Here is a 20,292-nt window from a genome sequence, read left to right on the forward strand (position 1 = left end):
GGGATTCTTTTTTTTACTTAGCTTCAGAGAGATCTGGCAACCACATCGATACCTCATTATCGGCTGTAGCCAACATCATCATCTTAGGATTGAATAATACCATTCTAGGCGTAGCTTTATCCCCCTTTAATGCTTTTAATGGATTGAGAACTTTTCCTGGTGGCACAGAACTTTGAAGCTGATTCATATCCCACACTAAAACATCATTTGTTCCGCTACCACCAAATACGTATCTTCCATCAGGACTAAAAGAAACTGAGCCGGTATCTGGATAGTTACGAGGCTTGAAAGGTCCATGTCCTTTCAATTTTGTTACCAATTCTCCTTCATACGAGTCCAAGACATAATGATACTGATAATTTGTGCCGATTAAAAGGTGTCTTCCATCATTAGAAAAGTCGAGCTTATTCCAAAACAGACGTTCTAATGTCACTGGATCACGTTCGAATTTTTTGAGATCGAATACAATAAATGGATCTTTATCATAATTTCTGCAATCGTAAAGACCAACTTCTTTAGTATCTGAATTACCAATGGCAAACACGAGCCCACTAGGATCAAACGAACAAATACTACGGTTTCTGCATGTCATATACCCTTGGCAATTCGACGTCCGGAAATCCCAGACCCTGACAGAATTGTCAAAAGAAGTGGAAATAAACATATCGCTGGTGGGGCTGACTTCGAGAGAATTAACTAATGCTTTATGACCTTTGAAATAACGGACATATGTATTGTCGTGTAGCGAAAGGTATCTAATAGTGTGTTCATTTTTTGTGGAGGCATAGATACAATTCTTCAGATTATGGGTGAAGCGGGCTAGATGGGTCCCGTACTTCTTGGAAAGAACGCTCTTGACATGTTTACCTGATTTACAATCGTATAGTTGCATCGATTCATCGGCACCGCTAGATATGAGGAATTGGCCTGAGTCGTCGAAATCTAGCGATGTCACCGGGGCTTCATCGCGATGGTATCTGAATGTCTTTGAAGGTGCGAAAGAAGTGAATAACGACTCGGTTATTTTGGTGCTCATGGTTAATGATATTGGATACTGTTGTGAAGAATCCGTCTGCTTTCTATTAAAAGAAGATTTCAGTAATTTTCAGACACAGAAAGACGTATGGTTTACCCGGCCAAAATGCGGAGAACGTCCCTGCCCCCTCCAAATTGGCTCACTTCCATTTGGTGATGGAAGATGGTATTCAATTGATGAATGGAGCGACTTGAGGGCATTTATGTGTCAAGAAGGTAAAGATTCAAATGTATATGTCAATATATATTCATATTTATGTGTAAGTGGTGCACGATATAACAATAACATATTGACTGAGATGTTCACGTGGCGGTGCACACGACCAAAAAAAAAGCCCAGTGCTAATTGCCTCGCCCCTTTGTACTGTTATCTACTATACAGATCACTCGATGGCCAGACTCCAAAAGTGAATAATAAATACACAGACAATACCATGGCAGTAAGTATCATATTCTTCCCACACTGCTAAATAAATCTGTATATACTAACCGCCTTGCAGCTTGGGAAACTCACTCACTACACCATCGATCTCCTCCTTCTTTCTATGCTTTTTGCAGGTATCAGAAGAGACACTGGGTACTATCTTGATCCCTCCCAGTTCTCGTCGTACGATGTCAGAAGATACTTGGCCAAGTATCTCAGCTACGGTGAAAAAGCCTACGACTATTTCCTCACCCTCATAAAGTACACTGGGTACTTCAAATTGCAAAGATTCAACAATATTAAGCGGTTTGTCAACGACGTGAACACCACCCTCAACTCCGGGGACAGAATCCAGCCGCTCCACGACGAGGAAGACTTCACAGAGATCAATAGCAACCATTATTCTTAATGACTATCTACTATTATTGTATTATATATCATCATTATTATCATTATTATTAGTAGTATTGCTGTTGTAATGTACGGTTCAATCACATTTAATGATGTGAAATTACCTGAATCGACCTTCAAGACTTTCAACCCTCTGTTGGAAAGCCGTTTTTTCAAGTCTAATGAATTTCTTGGTGGCTAAAGAAGGCAAATCAATCACTCTTTCTTTCGTATTTTCTTATCTCCTGATAAGTCTTTGAGCATGGTTTGGAAAGCCGGTAGCTGCTGAGTCCCGTGCGAATGCAATTCAGAAGTACTGGAATCACAAGGAAGAAACAAATATTCGTCAACTTTGACAGGTTAGATGGCGAGCATTAACACTAAGGAAGAAATCACATTTGAGAAGTTCATGGTCTTCAGAAAGGGTAATGTCCCATTCTGAAAACCCCCAAACAGTGGAAAGAAGAATCTTTCATCTGGTTGCCTATGTTTTCTTGGATATGAGATGAAAAAATGAAAATAACATAAAAAAAGGGGGCAAAAAAAAAATTTATGGGGATTGTATACCTACATGATAAATAGCGGTTCGTCTGTTTTAATGAGCACAAAGAAAGAAAGAAATGAAAGAATGAAAGAATGAAAGAAATGAATGAAAGAAAGAAACCGAATCACAAACCCCACACTTGTTTGAGAGCGGTACCAAATCTTTGGAGACCCTTGTCCAATTGACATTAGTGGCAGCGTATGTAGCTCTGAAAAAGATGTCGGTATTTGGCTTTTCACCTTCTTCTAGCACTTCGAACTAGGAGCCAGGAACTAAAAGAGCATTTTTTTGGATAGTAATATCATAAATATCCTTTTCCAAAGCCAATGGATCGCTGTTGTACTTGGTCTTGAATTCTGGGTGCTTGGTAGCGTCAAAGCTAATGGTGAAAAACATGCCAGCAATTGGGACATGAACTTCAGCAAAAGAAGGAACATACTTGAAAGCTGAGTCGATGGCAGAATCTCTCTTGTAAGTGTATTCATGACGTAAGACTTGCAACCAATCAATGAAGCCTTCTTGACCCCAACGAGCTAAGGTACCATAGATAATGGCAGTGCAAAAACCAGAAGGAGTTTGGATAGAAGTTTCGTGGACTCTAAGGAATCTTTCAAGAATGGTCTTTTGATCAGTCATCCAACCAAGACGAGATCCTGGAGCAAACACTTTAGAAAAAGAGTCCAATCTGATGACTCTACCATCGACATCCCAATGAAGGAAAGATGGAACCAAAGATTTGATAAATTCTTCATTGGAAACATGGGCTGGCTTAGTACGTTCTGAAGCTTTGACGTGAGGGTCCAATTGGAGGAAATAGTATGGTTCATCTTCGACAATGATAATATCATATTTAGACGCAATATCATAAACTGCCTTTCTTCTTTCGAACGGCATGGAGCTACCGGTTGGGTTTTGACCAGTTCAAACGGTATAAATCAATTTTGGTAACTTGGCACCAGAACTCTTGATCTTGGCCAACTTTTCCTCGAGCATTTCTGGGATAATCCCAGAATAGTCTATTTCCATGGTCAAAGTAATGACACCTTTAGGAACCGCAGTTTTCATAGCGGAAGTAAAGGCGTATTTTTCAACGAGAATAGTATCACCAGGATCACAGAACACTCTGATACAACTGTCCCAAGATTGGGTGCTACCAACAGTAGGGATGATTTCCCAATCATTGTGAGGGCTGGAATGGATTTTCTTGGTGTGTTCGACAAGAAAGTCTACCAACTGTGCAGGGCTTTGAGGACCACTTATTGCAAAGCTTTTGACAATGGGATATCAAATTCGTCGCTCAGTTTGGTGACCGTGAAGCTAAGTTCGTTGGATGGGGTGGCACTGGCGGCGAGACCTTCTTCAAATGGAGGTTTTCAGGTGGTGGCCGAGATAGTATCCCAGGCAAAGTATGAATGCAAAGGAAGACCCCCGTCAAGGAAGGCAATATCAGGGGTAGAGGTGTGAGCATCAATTGCCTTAAGTTTTGAAGGAGAACGAGTTGTCACTTGTGAGAAGAACAAATGACTGAGATCAAGGGGCATGGTTGTTGTTGTTATTACACGTTAGAGATTTAATATGTACATGAAACCAACCGGGTGGAAACAAAATACAAGAAAGAAGGAAAGATAGTCCGTGAAAAATAGTGCTTATAATTGGATAATCAACCTTTGTATAGTAATATTGTCGCAATGAGTCATAAATACCAATATCCTCTACAACTATTAAAAATCAGAGTGGTTTCTGCGGGACGACAGTTTGTTTCGGACTTTGAATTTTTTTTGGCCGAGAATTTTTCCATTGGTTTGGTTATTTCCAATTTGTTTATTTTTTGCCATGTTGATGGCCTCAAGCTATTCTTCCGAGCCTCAAATTATTCTTCCGACTATTTCACTATTTTTTTCGACTTCATTGATTCATAGATATGGTCTATGTTTAAAAATGAAAAAATAATAATAGAAAACTAACAAAAATAGGGAAATAGCTGAATCCAGAAAGACCACTGTATATTGAGATGCCCACAATCGCATCCTGTAAATTGAAATCAGAAAAACTTTCAATTGCATCTCATCAATCTCGATATTTTCTTTCTTTATTGATGCCACCGAAAATAGTCTGCCCCGTTCAGACGGTAGAACAGGGTCAATATCTTCTGTATTATCAGAAGTTGTCTCGGTCAAAATAGTTGGAGGTGAGGTAATTCCCCCTTGAATTGAACATCTGAATTACATGACTTGTTCAAGTGGACTTTGGTGAGAGAAATTCTTGCAATGCATCATAGTAGGCGGCCCGTTACATATATACATATATGTATCAATCACTATAGTAAATAAATGGTGGATCTTCTTTATCGGTTGTTTTTCACCGTATGCGTTCTGGCCTGGGTTTAATGAAGGTTCATGGTAAGGCTTTTTTTTCTATTTTTCTATTTTTCCTTTGTTTTACCACACTTAAATGAGGCCGAATCTGTCAATTGATTTCCACGATTTGCAAACATAACAAACGCCATAAATATATTATATACATCACAGTATAGTTGGCCCCTAGTGGGGCCTCTCCTGAGCTTCTTCTGAATATTGCTAAACGCAGGTGGAAAAACCGGCTCAGCCTGCACGTGCCTTGAAGCTGAAAAAAAAAAAAATAGTCATCGATGCAGTCATCGATAGCTATTTAATACCTTTGTTGTCTCTTTAACTTGGTTTGAATTTCCACTCATTAGATATTATTTGAAGCAAAACAAAACAAAATGCTCAGACCTGCCTTCAGAATCAACACTCGCTTAGTGTCTCGCGCTTTCCAGCCACTCAGACAGTCCGTGAGAGTAAGTTGCCGTTCTCAAATTTTCATCCATCGATGATTCATTCTTGATATACTACATGTACTAACTAACTGCTTTCCAGCCTTATGCTCTCTCAACCAACGAAATCAACCTCATTTCTAAACATGTCGACGAAATCGATCCAGAAATGAACGAGATCCTCAAGAATGAAAAGCAAAGACAAAAGGATTCCATTACCTTGATCCCATCCGAAAATTTCACCTCTCAAGCCGTTATGGATCTCTTGGGTTCTCCAATGCAAAACAAATATTCCGAAGGTTATCCAGGTGAGCGTTACTATGGTGGTAATCAGTGGATCGATGCTGCTGAATCACTTTGTCAAAAGAGAGCTTTGGAAGCCTTTAACCTTGACCCAGCTTTATGGGGTGCCAATGTCCAATCACTTTCTGGTTCTCCAGCTAACCTCCAAGCTTATTCTGCCGTCCTCAATGTCGGTGACAGATTGATGGGTCTTGATCTTCCACACGGTGGTCACTTGTCCCACGGGTACCAAACCAACACCACCAAGATCTCTTATGTTTCTAAATACTTCCAAACCATGCCATACCGTTTGGATGAAAAGACCGGGGTCATTGATTACGACCAACTCGAAAAGTCCGCCGAACTTTTCCGCCCAAAGATCATTGTTGCCGGGGCTTCTGCTTACTCTAGAGTCATTGATTACGAACGTATTAGAAAGATTGCCGATAAGGTCAACGCCTACGTGCTTTCTGATATGGCCCACATTTCCGGGCTTATTTCTGCCGGAGTCACTGCTTCTCCATTCCCATACTCTGATATCGTCACCACCACTACCCATAAATCTTTGCGTGGTCCAAGAGGTGCTATCATCTTTTTTAGAAAAGGGCTTAGAAAGGTCACCAAGAAGGGTAAGGAAATTCACTACGACTTGGAAAAAAAGATCAACTTCTCAGTTTTCCCAGCTCACCAAGGGGGTCCACACAACCATACCATCTCTGCTCTTGCTGTGGCTCTTAAACAAACTCAAGCTCCAGAATTCAAAGACTACCAAAAGAAGGTTGTTGCTAACGCCAGCGCTTTCGCCGATGCTTTACTTTCCAAGAACTTGAACCTCGTTTCTGGGGGTACCGACAACCACTTGATCTTGATTGATTTGCGTAGTCGTAACATTGACGGTGCCAGAGTCGAAGCCGTTTTGGAACGTATCAACATTGCCGCCAACAAAAATACCGTTCCTGGTGACAAATCTGCGTTGTTCCCATCCGGTTTGAGAGTTGGTACTCCAGCCATGACCACCAGAGGGTTCGAAACCGGGGAATTCGAAAAGGTTGCCGACTACATTGACCAAGCTGTCAAGATTGCTATCGACCTCAAGGCCGAAGTTCAAGGTGACTCTCCAAAACTGTTGTTGGCTAACTTCAAGACGGCTGCCGATGAAAGTGCCAAGGTCAAACAATTGGCTGAAGATGTCAAGCAATGGGCTAACCAATACCCATTGCCAGGTGAATTTTAATTTTGAAGTTTACCGGTGAGCTTTTTTGTTTTCTTTTCTCCTTGTTTAGATTATTCCCAGCAGTCTACTTTTTTTTTGGTTCAACAGAAATCGAATTACTTAATAGATATGTTCGCTTTCAAAAAGATTTTAATTTTCTTGTAACTGTGTTAACATATATGTTGACATGACTCCTAATATCTCAATAATTTAAAGTCACAACTACGAATCTGCAGTTTACAAAGAGACAGAAAAATATCAAAACAGGAAAAAAATATATCTTTAAAAAAAGCCACAAATAAATAAATAGCAATAGAATTTAAAACAAAAAAAAAGCAAATATTTTATAACATAGACAAACACTGCATAAACAGTATAAAAAAGAGTTATCCATCAATCAAAGCCTTCTAAAGCCTTCAAGGCCTTAGATAATCTTCTAATGCCTTCATCGTATCTTTCGGGATCAGAAATCATATCAGCGGTCAATCTACTAAGGGAGTCAACTATTCTTTCGAGTAATCTCTTTTCCTGTGATGGTAAGGCCAAGTCTCTGAACTCCAGGCCAATCACAGTACCTTCAGTAGCCTCTAACATTCTTGAAACAGCCTTATAATCAAGTGGCTTCGTCTTATTTTTTCGTTTGCTTGAAGAAGATGAGCTCGATTTGGGTTTAGATTTGACCTTCCCATTATGGAGGAAGCTTCGAGCCTTATTTGCTTCTTCTGATGAAACTTCGGCTGCTGTTTGCTTGCCACCTTGGTCAAAAGATGCACTTCCAATATCAATATAATCTTCATTTTCGTTCTCCAAAATTTCAGTTTCAACGTTTTCCTTTTCACTGTTATTGGAAGAAACTGTAGCTTCATTCGCTTTACGCTGTACTAATTCTTTTTCCACTTCGGCAGTCAAATCTTGGATTGAACTATATTCAGTAATTGGACGAGTAGCTTGCAAATTATCTGAGCTTGGTTTTTTTAAAGTGGTGGTCCTGGAAGAGCTAACTGAAGTTTTTCTTGAAGTAGTATCATTCAAGGTGGTTACCGAGGGTGGTGAGGGCAATGGACGAGAAGTGGTTATCTGACTATTAGAGTCACGCTTTTTGACAAGCAAAGGTGATTCAGATTGTATACTATTATTACGAGTATTAAGCGTAATGGTGCTACCAACGGAAGGCTTTCTCTGATTGCTATTAATCATAGAAACACTTGACTTTCGTGAACTGGTACGAATTGAGGATCTAGAAGCCCTTCTTGAAGTCTTCCGATCTTCTAAATCATTATCTTCATCTGACTTATACCTTTGGTGGTGGTAATCGAGTGAATCTTTTGAAAATTCCAGGAGCGGATCATGACCTATATCACCAGAGGCAGCGGCATGCTTAACTTCTGGTGCAGAGTCCTTGGGTGTGGTACGAGAATCATAAATGGTCTCTTCCGATTTCTTCTTCAAGGTCAGAGATGATCTTGCAGTTTTCACACTTTCCATATTATTCTCATCAGAAATCTTTTCTCTGACAGACGGAGCCGATTCCATATGGGCGCTGGAAAATGATATATCCCTCAATTTCACAGTTTCAGACCTTTCTGGAATGGCCATCGGCTGAGGTGAGGATTCACTGGAAGATTCGTGTGGAACGAACGTGGAATTACCAAACATCGAAAAAGATTTATGGTTTCGCAGTTTAGGACTATACGGATTTTGAGTAGAGTTCCGTAGTTTCATTTCGTTAATCAAACTGGTAATTTGTTCATCATCGGTTAAATCCAAATCTTGCAGAATCATGTTGTTGTCCGATGGTGGTCGTAATTCAAAATTCAAATTCCTGGTAGAGGTCTCTGACGCTGGAGCCCTAACACTGGCCACGTCCTCGGAAGGTCTGATGATACTATGATCCCCATTTACAGATCTCAAGTCACTATTACGCAAAGTGTTAAGAAGAGTCTTATTATCAAGCGAAGTGAACGAAATCTCATCAAAATCACTGCCAAAAGTAGGTAGTAAGGACTTGTTGGTATTTTCCATAGATGTGAAATTTTCATCACTATGAGAATCAAATGAATCATCTTTTTCAATTGGCAGTGGTTTCTTATCACCCAAATCGTAATTGTGGAGGTTTACTGAAGATGGCTCACTAAAATCCGATGGCATAGGTCTGATTGGAGATCTTGGTGGGATCAATAGCTCATCAGGGTTTGCACCTGGAGGAGCTAAAATAATTGTGGATCTTATGTTAGAGGCTTCAGATCCTTCGTTTCCAAAGCTAGCAACGCTGGTTGGAGATTTTAATTCAGCTTCGTTATGGATGGAAGAGCTTCTAGAATGTCTCGAGCCAGGAGATTTAACTTGATCGTCCAGAGAGATGGGATTTTTCGAGTTAACATCAATTGATAATTGTTTTGTATTGAGAAATGATTTTCTGTTTCCCATGGCCTCTTTGCTTGAACTAGGAGTTTCCCCGGCACGAAAACTGTTGTTATAGGCGCCTTGACCAAAAAGTGAATTTCTCATGGAGTAATAGTTCAGTGGTATTCCTGGATTAGATGAGCCCATGGTAACGTTTTTAGTTGGAACGTTACTTTGGTGATAGTCCACAGACTGAGGCCTGGACTTTGGTTTTTGGCCAACCATGTGTGGAACTGATCTATCTGGAGCAGGCCCAGTATTGGAGACAGTAGGATGGGTATTGAAAACAAAGGATCCCGGCATTCTGTCAGAAGCATCCTTGATAATTCCATTGGGATTAGCGTGAACCTGAAAAGAATGATCTGTAGAGTGACTGGTTAAAGAGTTCAAATGTTCCGGTTCAGTGGAGCCGGCGATGATAGACCCATTGAAGCTAGCAATTGGATGATCTTGCTCATGAATCAAGTCAGAAACAACATTATTGTTTGTAGTTCCAACATTCCCAAGCGAGTTGTTTTCAAAATGTATTCTCGAGTTTATAATGTCCTCTGCATCATTAGAATCGACCGAACTCTCGTAATTAGAAACGGTGGTAATATCCTTGGGAGGCGAGCTCAACGGAATATCTTCTTCTAAGTTTTCAGTGGTATTATATTGAAGACCAAATGAATTTCTCAAAGGTGATGAACTTGAGTTAGCAGATGATGCTGTGTTAGGTGGCAGTTTCTTCAATCTAAGAAAAGGGAGATGTGGAGGGAAGGAGTCCAAGGACTTAGGCATCGCAGATTGCGATACTTGGCCTTGTGATTCAATAGTTGGTGATGGCGAGGGAGTATGAAACGAGTCCCCTTGGGCAATTCTTATGTCTTTGTTGTGATAGGTAATTGGAATGGCATCAGAGACCACGCCGGAATAAGCTGAAATATTAGACATATAGGAGTATCGCTGCGAGCCCTCATCACTAGACTTATATTGGTGAGAAGAGTGATTTTGGTTAGACATGATGGTAGCGTTTGGTTATTATTTTATTGTATATCTGGGGTCTTCGTTTTTCCTTTTATTGAGTTCCGATGATCTAGACTATCTCTAGCAAGGGAATGGGACTGATGGATGGGTAAAATCAAAAGAAAGCCCTAGATATCAAAGTCTTTGAAATTTGGTAGGACAAAAAAAAACAAAAGTGATACAAATTAAGAGCAGCGGAAACAGATGTGTCGCCTTATATTTCTTAATTTCCCAGAATATGGTCTAATAATAGTAAACGAGATGAGCATCCTGAACTTTTTTTTTCGCTGACCGCCGTCTAGATAGTGGCATAGCGGAAAATGTAAACAAAAGCCTTTGGTAGTGCGTTTAGACTCAGATCAAATAGATAACTCATCCCTTTGTTACCCGCCCATAACCACTACTTCTACACCTTTTTTCATTAATATTTTCTTATTATCTCCTTTATTATTCTTTATTATCTATTTTCTATTGAAATCACCGCACATTGAAATTATAGTTATCTATTATATCTCATCTCTTGATGATATATTTTATCTCATATATATCAACCCCAATGGTATAGAGTCCCGTGTCTTGATGCTAACCACCAGACTTATCGTTCTTTCTTGTGGTTAAAATAAAAACTTGATGATCTCTTTACAAGCCTTGTGATTTCCATGCTCCACTATTGCTAATCGCTTTACAAGCCTCGTGTTGTCCAAACTCCATTTTTGATAATATCAATTATACACTCAAAAAAATCTATGTATCAAAAAAAAGAGCACTTGAGAAATGAATAGCATCGAAATATGTTTGTAAATAAATAATAGAGGGGAGAAAAACAAAAAAAAAATAAAGCTTCTTATACACTACTCCGCTTATTGAGAGGCACACTGGACACCTGGACCGGATTCCTCGTAATATTCGTCTTCATCTGCAGCACCTCTTCTACCAGAGGCATGCTTGGATTGATCAAATTCTTCTAACTGAACTTCATCAATTTCCTTACCTGCAGGAATCTTAACCTTTGGTCTAGCAGGCAATACTTGTTCCAATAACTTGAGTTTGTCTTCAGAAGCGAAACCATTCTTAGGGAATTCAACCTCAAAAGTAACAAACAAGTTACCGTGACCACCAACTCTTCTAATTGGCATACCTTGGTCTGGAATAACCTTCACAACACCGTGAGAAATCACTTCACCTGGCAAGATTTCTGTCTTGATCCATGCACCACTAATGTGTGGGAAGGCAATTTCGCCACCGGCAATAGCAGTCAACAAGTCAATCTTTTGTTTCTTGAATAAGTCATTGCCCTTTCTGGTGAAGTCTGGGTGTTCCTTTTCGTGGATTATAATGATAACGTCACCGGTAATGGTGTCTGGAGCTTGATCACCTTCGCCTCTGAAAGTGACAGTTTCGCCATCCTTCATACCTGGATCAATGTGAACGACAAGAATCTTCTTTTCAGACACAGTCTTCTTACCTCTACAAGTGGTACATCTGTCTTTTGGATTGATGATACTACCTTCACCATGACAAGCGTCACACTCAGTTTGGAATCTCTGAATGACTGGACCCATTTGTCTAGTAACAAATTTAACACCATTACCACCACAGCCGGTACATTGTTTAACAGCTCCTTCCTTACCACCTCTACCGTCACAAGATTTACATAAGATAGTCTTGTTCAAGGCCAATTTTGTGGTCTTACCCTTGTAAAGGTCTTCCAAAGACACTTCAAGGCTGTGTTTGACATCTTTACCTCTTTTTGGACCTTGTGGACGTCCGCCAGCACCACCACCGAACATACCGCCACCAAAGAATTGTGAAAAGATGTCGTTAGGATCCATTCCTCCCATGCCTCCCATACCTGGACCCTCAGTACCGTATTCATCGTATTGTGTTCTCTTGGTTTCGTCTGACAAGACTTCGTAAGCTGAAGTGATTTCTTTGAATTTTTCGGCAGCTTCTTCGCTAGGGTTCTTATCTGGATGGTATTTCAAAGCAGCTTTTCTATAAGCCTTCTTGATTTGGGTGTCTGAAGCATCTGGTGAAACCCCTAAAAGGTCGTACAATTTGGTTTCCTTCACCATGGTATATGAATATTATGTGTGTAAGCTGGACCGCGGAATATAAAACTTTTGGAAATAAATTAAATAAACAATACACAAAAGAAAATAAAATAATAATAAACCCTTTTATTAACTGGTATTCCCCTTAAGTTTCTGTGTAAATAGTATTTGCCACTGTAATGTTACAATTGTTCCTTATCATGGGCAAAAAAAAATATAAAATTTTTTCACTTTGATTTATAAGAAAACGCCAAAAAAGAAAAACTAGAATTTTCCACGTGCCGGGTGACGTCTGTATAAAATTAACTGCTTCCTTTCTTTTTTTTTTTTTTTTTTTAGTATACAGTATTAAAACTATGGTAGTATGAAATCACAAAATTGAAGTCATTTTCATTATACAACAGAAAATAGAAAAGAAAAAGAAAAAAAAAATATATGGATAAATAGGAAAGAAAAAAGAAAAGACAAATCATCCCCAAAGACCGAACAAACCCTTCTTCTTTGGTTTCTCTGTAGTAGAAGTTGTGATACTGTCAGGTACTGGTACAGCGTCGGTTTCTCCAATCTTCTTTTGTGCAAGTCTATGTTGAGCACTTTGGTCTGTTTCACCAACGTAATTGAAAGCAAGATCGAAAAATACTGGCTTAACTGTCACTGGTTTCACAGACTCTATATCCATAAGTTTATTGGTATTCGTAAGCTCTTGAATGGTGTTGATTGAAACAGGAATATTAACAGCATCAGCAACTGATTGAACCACAGCTTGGTTTCTAGAGGATTCATGCTCAAACTGGGCCAAAACATGAACTTTCACTTTGTATTCTGAAACTTGTTTAGTGTAGCTAACGAGCTTTTCATTACTTAAAATTTCGCCTGGGAATTTTTCAATGTTCAATGGCTTCAATCCAGAAAGCTTCTGAGATATATTTTCCAAGATCAAGAGAGACTCCTTATGCTTCTTGACAATCTCGTAAACATTGGCGATAACCTGATATTTCAAACTTTGATAGTATGTCTTCAAAGCTTCAATATCTGAGCTTAGATCCTGATCAGAATAAACACCTGGTAAATCTTGAATTTTGCTAATTGTAGACAAAATCATTTCATAAATTCTAACAATATCACGGTTAATATCCACTAGAGAGTCATTCTTGAGCTTCTTAGCATTCAAGCTGTCAATCAAAGCATGGTCTCTTCTGACTTGGGCAAAGTGCATATGATATTTAATAAACGTCAACACAATTTGGCGATCTCTGATTTCCTCTTCATCTTCCACTCCCATAGAGTTGGCTCTTTCAGTATCGACTTCATGACTTTCTAAAGTTTCCTTCCAGCCAATCAAAACCGGATCAAACGATGAGATGTCACTGTTTTGTATCTTCTTTTCACTAGATTGAACCTCCATAATCATTCTTGCAATTTCTGAACTATGTAATTTAGCAGTATAACTGGACCATGTTACTTCGGTAATTAGTTGTCTGGTAGAAGCTTGGCTTTCATCAACTTCCAAGAAGCTTTCATCTTTCTCCTTTATGAGTTCAATCGCATCTTCATATACATCATCTTGAGAATCTTTACTAGATTTCTGGATCACAATCTTGGATACGATATTCAAGTCAATAACATTCTGCGCAAAAGATGAATGGGTGATTGCTAATCTCAAAGATGGATCGATTCTTGATTCGATTATTTCACGATATAAATGATTTGCTTTGTTTTCTTGATAATCGGTGTAACTTTCCAAAAATTCCAAAGCATTACGGGCAACTGATAAGCTGTACGCCGCTACACTCCATTTCTTTTGCTTGACCGCCAATAAACCTTCAGCAAGTCCAAGATAGACATATAATTCGATTTTCTTGCTCTTATTCGGTTCGTTGAACGAAATCATTATCAATTGCTTGATATGTTCGACAGTTCGTTTCAATTTGGAAATAATAAATTTCTCCTTGGAGCGAGATGAGCTGACCTCGGACACCACTAAAATCTCGAGCGCTTTAGATAAATCACGTTCTGCAAGATACAATAGAATAAGTCCGTAACGATCATCTGAATCATATTGCTCGGAGTCAATTTCTTGAGTCTTGTCATGGTCTTGATAATGTTTTGTGTCCTTAACCTGGATTCCAAGGTCCTTCTTAAGCTTGGCAACCCTCTTTTTAGCTTTCACGCTATGTTGGAGAAATTCGGGGCCACTCAGTAACGAGCTTCTTTCACCGTAAGTCAATCCGAGAATAGAGGTCATAGTAATGTGCTATTATTTTTAATGGATCAACCCAGAAGCTCGTGGGGTTATAGTTTGTTTGTTGTTGATTTCTGAAAATTTTCGTAACACCTGTGTGCCAGCGCATCTAACCACAAATCTCAGCGGCTTGATCCGGGCGAACATAACTAAATTTTTCTTCCCACCGATGTTAAATGAGAGATCATTGATATACAAGAATAATAGAAAAGAAGCACATATAATGGTATGTCGAAACTAAGATTATAGTAATACTGTCCACAAAGCTTTTTTTTTTTAGTGAACCTTGAAGGTTCTGGGCATATTTTTGGTGAAGAGGCAAAGTCGCACATATTAACTGGTTCAAGATTCCAATCATCATTGGATTGGGGGTCACTGTAGCCGCTTTAACGGTATGTTCTTTTTCATTTTATATTACAATTAATAAAAATATGCCATGAAAGCATTATTACGCCTTTTCTGTTCAGTTCGCTAATTCCAATATATTAGGTAAAATCGGGAATCAATGCCTTTGCACGATACAAACATCTTACCCCGGTAGAAATTGCTGGGTTCAACAATATCAAAATCAACTTTAATAGACCCGATAGGAATTTCATGACAAATAAAGGACTTGTCGATCGTAACCTACTAGAAAAGTTGAAGCAGTACCCTGGTGGGTTTTTGCCCAATATGAATGAAAATGAGGCCTGTTTGATTCTTGGCATCTCAAACGACGAGATCATGAAACTCGATACAAAGCTACTAAAGCAAAAACATCGAAAGTGTATTATATCAAATCATCCTGATAGAGGAGGTAGTCTCTATATCGCCATGAAAATCAATCGAGCAAAAGAGATACTAGAAAAAAGTTACTTACTTAAACGATAGTCATGCTTATCACCCTAAAGCTTCCAATTACACTTTTATTTCACAAGTACTATAATATATCACAAATTTTTGTCATTTCCTGACTTCTTTTTTTAATTCTCCTCATCTATAATTCTCTCAATGTCATCATAAAACTCTTGTTTTGCCCCAATCATCTGCTGAAGTTTATACACCATTGCTAGCTTCCACTCATCTGACATATGTTCAACAATCTTGAGCTTCCGTAAGTCGCGGATTTTCAACCAAGTCAAAAACAAATTTGCCAAATCTTTGACAAAAATCATCGCAACACATCCAATTAAATGTCTTATGAAATCCAGATGATCCGGAGAAGTCCCTAAATTGCGGAGAAATGGTATTTTTAATAATAAATGATCAGAAATCATTCTTCCGCCAATTGGCCACCAATAAGTAGTAAGCATTGAAAGAAAGAAATACTTTTGTTTGAACAAACCGCTATAGTCATTATTCAGAACAGCTTTATTTTCTCTTGCCCTTTGACGCTCTCTAAGCTTTCCTTTGGCGATTTTATTTCGGGTCATGATTTTACTTTCTGGCTTTCTTGTGAACCAGCTTGCGAAAAATCTCTTAATCTTTTGGATAAAAGATTCTGGAATCTCTAATGATGTGTCACTGATTTTAGTTTCTGCCAATTGTATTTGTTCTTCTTCTTCCAACTCCAATTTTAACATTTCTTGATTGTCGCTTTCAATTTGCCTTAGCTCGTCGATAGAAATCTTATCAGCTATGAAGCATGGCCTTAATGATCTAACCCATCTGTAATAGACCCTGTTTATGGTGAACCTAAACACCCAGTTGTAAACAACCCGGAGTGAAGAAGCAGCAACTACCCATAAACGCGGGTCTCTTAAGTTGAGTGACATTGAGGGTGAATCAACGTAAAATAAGAAAGGGAAAATATTCACCAAAGTATCAGAGATTGCTGAGCTGCCAGGTGTTGATCTAAGACTTCTAATATAAACAGGTAGTAATGGAATCAACATCATGGTACTTGGTTTTAAGAGGTTTCTATCGAATGCAGCGTCCAAAGATCCATTGTAATCAATACCAAAAAGTCTTGATTGTAAACTTGTAGGTACGACGCACCTAATCATATCCATGCTTATCTTTGACAAAAACAAACCACCCAGAAAAGCCACACCAGCAACTGCCGACACTACGCCAGTAGTGAAAAGACCATACTTCCCCATGGTCGATAATATGCCTTTTGTAATTGATACTGTATTAACCATCGGATTTGAAGGAATCGAGGCAAATATGGAATTCTGGCATTGAGGACACTTGAGATCAAAAGTTAAAGAGTTTCTATACCCTCCGGTATTAAAGATAAAGGATCTTCTCAAGTTCACAATATTGCGGACTAGCAGCTCTATTATCCCTGCATCATTGCCGGCATTATCGTCATTATTATTATTAGTTTCAGGCAATTGGTTGTATTTGAGAAACTTGACGTCAGATTCTGAGATCCAATCCATTAAACATCGTCTGTGAGCTTTCAAAGAACATGAACAAACTTTCACAAAATCTTTGGCATCTGCTAAAGTTCCCATTGGTGGGGGTTCATCATCACCACATAGGCAAATCCAACATTTTAGTTGTTCTGCTTCGTCATTATCATCATCATTTTTTTTTTCTTCTTCTTCTTCTTCTTCTTCTTCTTCTTCTTCTTCTTCTTCTTCTTCTTCTTCTTCTTCTTCTTCTTCTTCTTCTTCTTCTTCTTCTTTTTCTTCTTCTTCTTCTTCTTTTTCTTCTTCTTCTTCTTCTTTTTCTTCTTCTTCTTCTTGTTTCTCTTCTTCTTGATCTTCAGGAGATTCAATCTCTTTGGTATTAGATATATCCCCTTCGATAATGGAGTCAATGAAGCTTTCTAACAGTGTTTCGTTATTCATCAGATCCCTTTGTACAGTTATCTTTATTTTTATTCTTATAACAAGTGCAAGAAGCTGTCGGCTCGGCTGTGAAATCATCGATTTTTTTTTTTTTTTCTGGATTTTTCCATACTGCACATAGAAATATCTGACCCTTAAATCAAACATTGGCCAGTATAGAAAATGATTTTCCTTAATTACTGAGATGGCTTCTAAATATTATTAAAACAATGAAAAAGTAATCTGCGAAAAACTAGCAAAGAGCTTTAATCATTGCTAGACCCCTACAATCTAAAATGATAATATATCCATTCTAGAGTCAAATTATTCATGTGTTAAATATAATATATTATTGATAATTTGGGTTTTCATGGGTTATACACCATCTCTGGTACCTGGATCCCTGGCTGAGTCTTTCATCCTCCTCATTCTATAGTTATTCAACTCAGTGGCTAACTGGAGTTGCAATCTGGCATTGTAAACCAATTCATTATAAATATTCTCATTAACTGGATAGCACAACCCGTTCTTGAAATAATAATCTTTTGTGGTTGGGTTATTTACTATCGGAAGACACCATTCGAGCCAGCTATTCCCCATAACGGCCTTCCAGTTTTCCAGTTTAGTGCCTAAACTGAATAAATTACCATACTGGTCGGAGTTTGGCTTATTTGAGTACTGATAGTAGCTGTCAAAGGCGGCATTCAAATCAATCCTATAACGAGTGTAATCATATGATTCTAAAGTGGTTCTATTGGTAACTATCTGATATATTGAAAATCCATCAAACATTGCCACAGCAAAGAAGAAAGAAACGCCAAATATGAAAAGAAAGATCCAATTTATGCTGAAATGGTAATGCAAATAGATTCCCTTGAAAATAAAATCATAAAGGATTTGCAATGATGTGAGCCCGCAAAGCGCCGAAAGCAATGTGGTATACGTGAGGAATTGAATGAAGAACTTGTGGTTTTTGTAGCCGATACAGGTTGCAAACCACGGACAATGATGGTCCATTTTCAACACACACTGTTTACACGTAGAACAATGATGGCAACGGTCCGGTTTCCAGACCTTGCACTTATTGCAGTATCTAATAATCCCCGACGATTTGATTGTGAAAGTATGTGTGGAATAGTACTGGGGAGGAGGGTTGATGATTCCTGATTTTATGAATTGAATGAGGGATTCATCATTTAGATCGCCAATCGCCAAATCGTCCTCATGGTCATCGCTGACATACTTGATCCGAAGTTCAGGGTAGTCCACAGCTACGCCGGCACCCAAAGAAACAATCCTATAGTATGATAGTATTCCTCCCAAAGTCAAGAATAATCCGATTAAGCATAGAAGAAAACCAAAAAAGCCTCCAATATAATTAAGCGATATTTGCCAGCAATAGGTGTAGCCCGCCCAAATGTAAAATCCGTTACAAAAAAGTTTGGGGAAAAGAACCGTAAACGCACAGCAAAATCGCTCTATCTGGTGACAGGCTCTCATTAATTATGTGTGATATATGTATTATAGGACTAATGATAGATGAACAATCAAAAAAAGTACAATCTTATTTATCATGGGTATGTTTTGAGTGTGCAAAGCAATATTTGATTGTGAAATATGTTGGCACGTGACTGTGCGCCTCAGTGCTGGATGAACCACACAGACAATAGTTTTAGACCAATAAGTAGAAACAATAGTGTTTAATAAGATAAATAATAAAACAGGCAAGAATAAGCTTATCCTCAGAAGTATCAATAAAAGGAGGGATGGTCATAACACCTCAGTATTACCAGTCTGCTAGATGAACTTATACAACACTTTTGAACCTCACAAAGTCATATATTATAATAATTAAAAATAGATCATAGTTTAGTCGGATTAGTGAACAACCACGTCTACCGAGTATTCATCCTCCAATTCAGTATCACCAACGGTCAAATCAAGACCTAATTTCTCATCATCAAATATCAAATCAATCTTTGGGGAGGCTGTAAGACCCTTCTTTTTAACATAGTGATCCACAACTTTGCGCAAAGAAGTGTCTTTAGAAACCTTTATCTCTAGTTTTTCATTATCCTTATCCTTCAACACAATAGTGAAATAATCATCGTTGTCTGCATCTGCATCATTAACATCTTCAATTTCCTCACCATCGAAAATTTCGGCTTCGTAGTCGCTAGTTTCTTGTGCATCGTTAGAATTATCATCTTCATTATCGTTCAACATAACACTACTTATTGCTTCTGCCTCTTGGTCCAAGTTGTTTGCTTGTTCTTTGGTCATGATGTATACGGTAGCAAATGTTTTTTCACCAGTGACCAATGGAGCAGGCAAACCGAGATAGCTTGGCATCATGTAATCTAGAATTTTGATCTTTGATTTGTAGAGTAATAAAACATTAACAACCAGATATGCCAGTCGATTTTTTTCTTCGATGTGATATTTTCCGGCAAGATGTTTCAAACAGGCAAGGATCAATTTCTTAAACTTCTTATCACCAGTAATGTTAACTTTGACTTCAAATCCTTCTGTCCCTGGTAATTTAGAAATGATCTTGAACTGATAAACTCTTCCCTTTTCTTCTTGTAACGACACCAGCTTAGTCGAACTGTTCAGTACTGTCTGCTTTATTTGTGAAGATACCTTATTGAACTTCCTCTTAATTCGCAATATATCGTCATCCTGTTTCTCCTTGTTATTCTCTATCAGGATAGAACGCTTCAATGCATTACCAGTTTTTTTAAACTTATTTTGCAATTTCTGCCTCGTCATCAAGTCCTCGCGTTCCACTTCCTGAATTTCCTTCATGATATTTGATACTGCTTCGCTTTGCGGAATGATCCCCTTATCTATGTTGCTGGGCGAGCCATTAGACAAACTAGGGGTTCGGGCAGTGGTCAGGGTTTTTAGAATATCGCGGGTATTTTCTTTTGATTCCAATATATCGCTGTGTCGCTTCTGCTGCTTCTTCTGTTGTTTCTGCTTCTTGACTTTTTTCTTAATCACCTTTGCCTGCTGCACCATTTCCTTGAGCTGCTGATCAGAACCCTTTCTATCCAACACGAAAAAATCATCGTCGTCATCCATGATTGGTATAGGTATGTGTAGATTTAAATTCAAAATAGATTAAAAATAAAATATATATTA

At 38.5% G+C, this 20,292-nt stretch overlaps 12 protein-coding genes across 12 annotated transcripts; 3 read left to right on the forward strand and 9 right to left on the reverse strand. All coding sequences in view use genetic code 12, as the record gives it.

Annotated features, from left to right (window-relative positions):
- Nucleotides 1-13: 13 nt before the first annotated feature.
- Nucleotides 14-1,036, reverse strand: SWD2 (WD-repeat containing protein SWD2; the record flags this gene model as incomplete). Its single annotated transcript, XM_064994385.1, has 1 exon — nucleotides 14-1,036. One exon carries the CDS (start codon nucleotides 1,034-1,036, stop codon nucleotides 14-16), a length of 1,023 nt encoding a protein of 340 aa, XP_064850457.1.
- A 433-nt stretch (nucleotides 1,037-1,469) lies between these two features.
- DASC09_007830 (DUF1748 domain-containing protein) lies at nucleotides 1,470-1,868 on the forward strand (the record flags this gene model as incomplete). Its single annotated transcript, XM_064994386.1, has 2 exons — nucleotides 1,470-1,475; nucleotides 1,536-1,868. 2 exons carry the CDS (start codon nucleotides 1,470-1,472, stop codon nucleotides 1,866-1,868), a joined length of 339 nt encoding a protein of 112 aa, XP_064850458.1.
- Nucleotides 1,869-2,651: 783 nt separating this feature from the next.
- DASC09_007840 (uncharacterized protein) lies at nucleotides 2,652-3,287 on the reverse strand (the record flags this gene model as incomplete). Its single annotated transcript, XM_064994387.1, has 1 exon — nucleotides 2,652-3,287. The coding sequence occupies one exon, from the start codon at nucleotides 3,285-3,287 to the stop codon at nucleotides 2,652-2,654; it is 636 nt and encodes a 211-aa protein (XP_064850459.1).
- Nucleotides 3,288-3,314: 27 nt separating this feature from the next.
- Nucleotides 3,315-4,191, reverse strand: DASC09_007850 (uncharacterized protein; the record flags this gene model as incomplete). Its single annotated transcript, XM_064994388.1, has 2 exons — nucleotides 3,315-3,660; nucleotides 4,097-4,191. The coding sequence occupies 2 exons, from the start codon at nucleotides 4,189-4,191 to the stop codon at nucleotides 3,315-3,317; spliced, it is 441 nt and encodes a 146-aa protein (XP_064850460.1).
- Nucleotides 4,192-5,136: 945 nt separating this feature from the next.
- On the forward strand, nucleotides 5,137-6,703 carry SHM1 (glycine hydroxymethyltransferase SHM1; the record flags this gene model as incomplete). Its single annotated transcript, XM_064994389.1, has 2 exons — nucleotides 5,137-5,211; nucleotides 5,291-6,703. 2 exons carry the CDS (start codon nucleotides 5,137-5,139, stop codon nucleotides 6,701-6,703), a joined length of 1,488 nt encoding a protein of 495 aa, XP_064850461.1.
- Nucleotides 6,704-7,075: 372 nt separating this feature from the next.
- On the reverse strand, nucleotides 7,076-10,087 carry NBA1 (Nba1p; the record flags this gene model as incomplete). Its single annotated transcript, XM_064994390.1, has 1 exon — nucleotides 7,076-10,087. One exon carries the CDS (start codon nucleotides 10,085-10,087, stop codon nucleotides 7,076-7,078), a length of 3,012 nt encoding a protein of 1,003 aa, XP_064850462.1.
- An 863-nt stretch (nucleotides 10,088-10,950) lies between these two features.
- On the reverse strand, nucleotides 10,951-12,165 carry YDJ1 (type I HSP40 co-chaperone YDJ1; the record flags this gene model as incomplete). Its single annotated transcript, XM_064994391.1, has 1 exon — nucleotides 10,951-12,165. One exon carries the CDS (start codon nucleotides 12,163-12,165, stop codon nucleotides 10,951-10,953), a length of 1,215 nt encoding a protein of 404 aa, XP_064850463.1.
- Nucleotides 12,166-12,613: 448 nt separating this feature from the next.
- Nucleotides 12,614-14,389, reverse strand: SRP68 (signal recognition particle subunit SRP68; the record flags this gene model as incomplete). The annotated part of the gene is made up of 1 exon (XM_064994392.1): nucleotides 12,614-14,389. The coding sequence occupies one exon, from the start codon at nucleotides 14,387-14,389 to the stop codon at nucleotides 12,614-12,616; it is 1,776 nt and encodes a 591-aa protein (XP_064850464.1).
- Nucleotides 14,390-14,609: 220 nt separating this feature from the next.
- MDJ2 (Mdj2p) lies at nucleotides 14,610-15,256 on the forward strand (the record flags this gene model as incomplete). Its single annotated transcript, XM_064994393.1, has 3 exons — nucleotides 14,610-14,612; nucleotides 14,734-14,778; nucleotides 14,876-15,256. 3 exons carry the CDS (start codon nucleotides 14,610-14,612, stop codon nucleotides 15,254-15,256), a joined length of 429 nt encoding a protein of 142 aa, XP_064850465.1.
- A 92-nt stretch (nucleotides 15,257-15,348) lies between these two features.
- DASC09_007910 (uncharacterized protein) lies at nucleotides 15,349-17,166 on the reverse strand (the record flags this gene model as incomplete). Its single annotated transcript, XM_064994394.1, has 1 exon — nucleotides 15,349-17,166. One exon carries the CDS (start codon nucleotides 17,164-17,166, stop codon nucleotides 15,349-15,351), a length of 1,818 nt encoding a protein of 605 aa, XP_064850466.1.
- Nucleotides 17,167-17,520: 354 nt separating this feature from the next.
- On the reverse strand, nucleotides 17,521-18,645 carry PFA3 (palmitoyltransferase PFA3; the record flags this gene model as incomplete). The annotated part of the gene is made up of 1 exon (XM_064994395.1): nucleotides 17,521-18,645. The coding sequence occupies one exon, from the start codon at nucleotides 18,643-18,645 to the stop codon at nucleotides 17,521-17,523; it is 1,125 nt and encodes a 374-aa protein (XP_064850467.1).
- Nucleotides 18,646-19,023: 378 nt separating this feature from the next.
- ESC2 (Esc2p) lies at nucleotides 19,024-20,232 on the reverse strand (the record flags this gene model as incomplete). Its single annotated transcript, XM_064994396.1, has 1 exon — nucleotides 19,024-20,232. The coding sequence occupies one exon, from the start codon at nucleotides 20,230-20,232 to the stop codon at nucleotides 19,024-19,026; it is 1,209 nt and encodes a 402-aa protein (XP_064850468.1).
- Nucleotides 20,233-20,292: the final 60 nt, after the last annotated feature.

The sequence above is a fragment of the Saccharomycopsis crataegensis genome, assembly GCF_037102585.1.
Source record: "Saccharomycopsis crataegensis DNA, jcf7180000000072, whole genome shotgun sequence".
NCBI lineage: Eukaryota > Fungi > Ascomycota > Saccharomycetes > Ascoideales > Saccharomycopsidaceae > Saccharomycopsis > Saccharomycopsis crataegensis.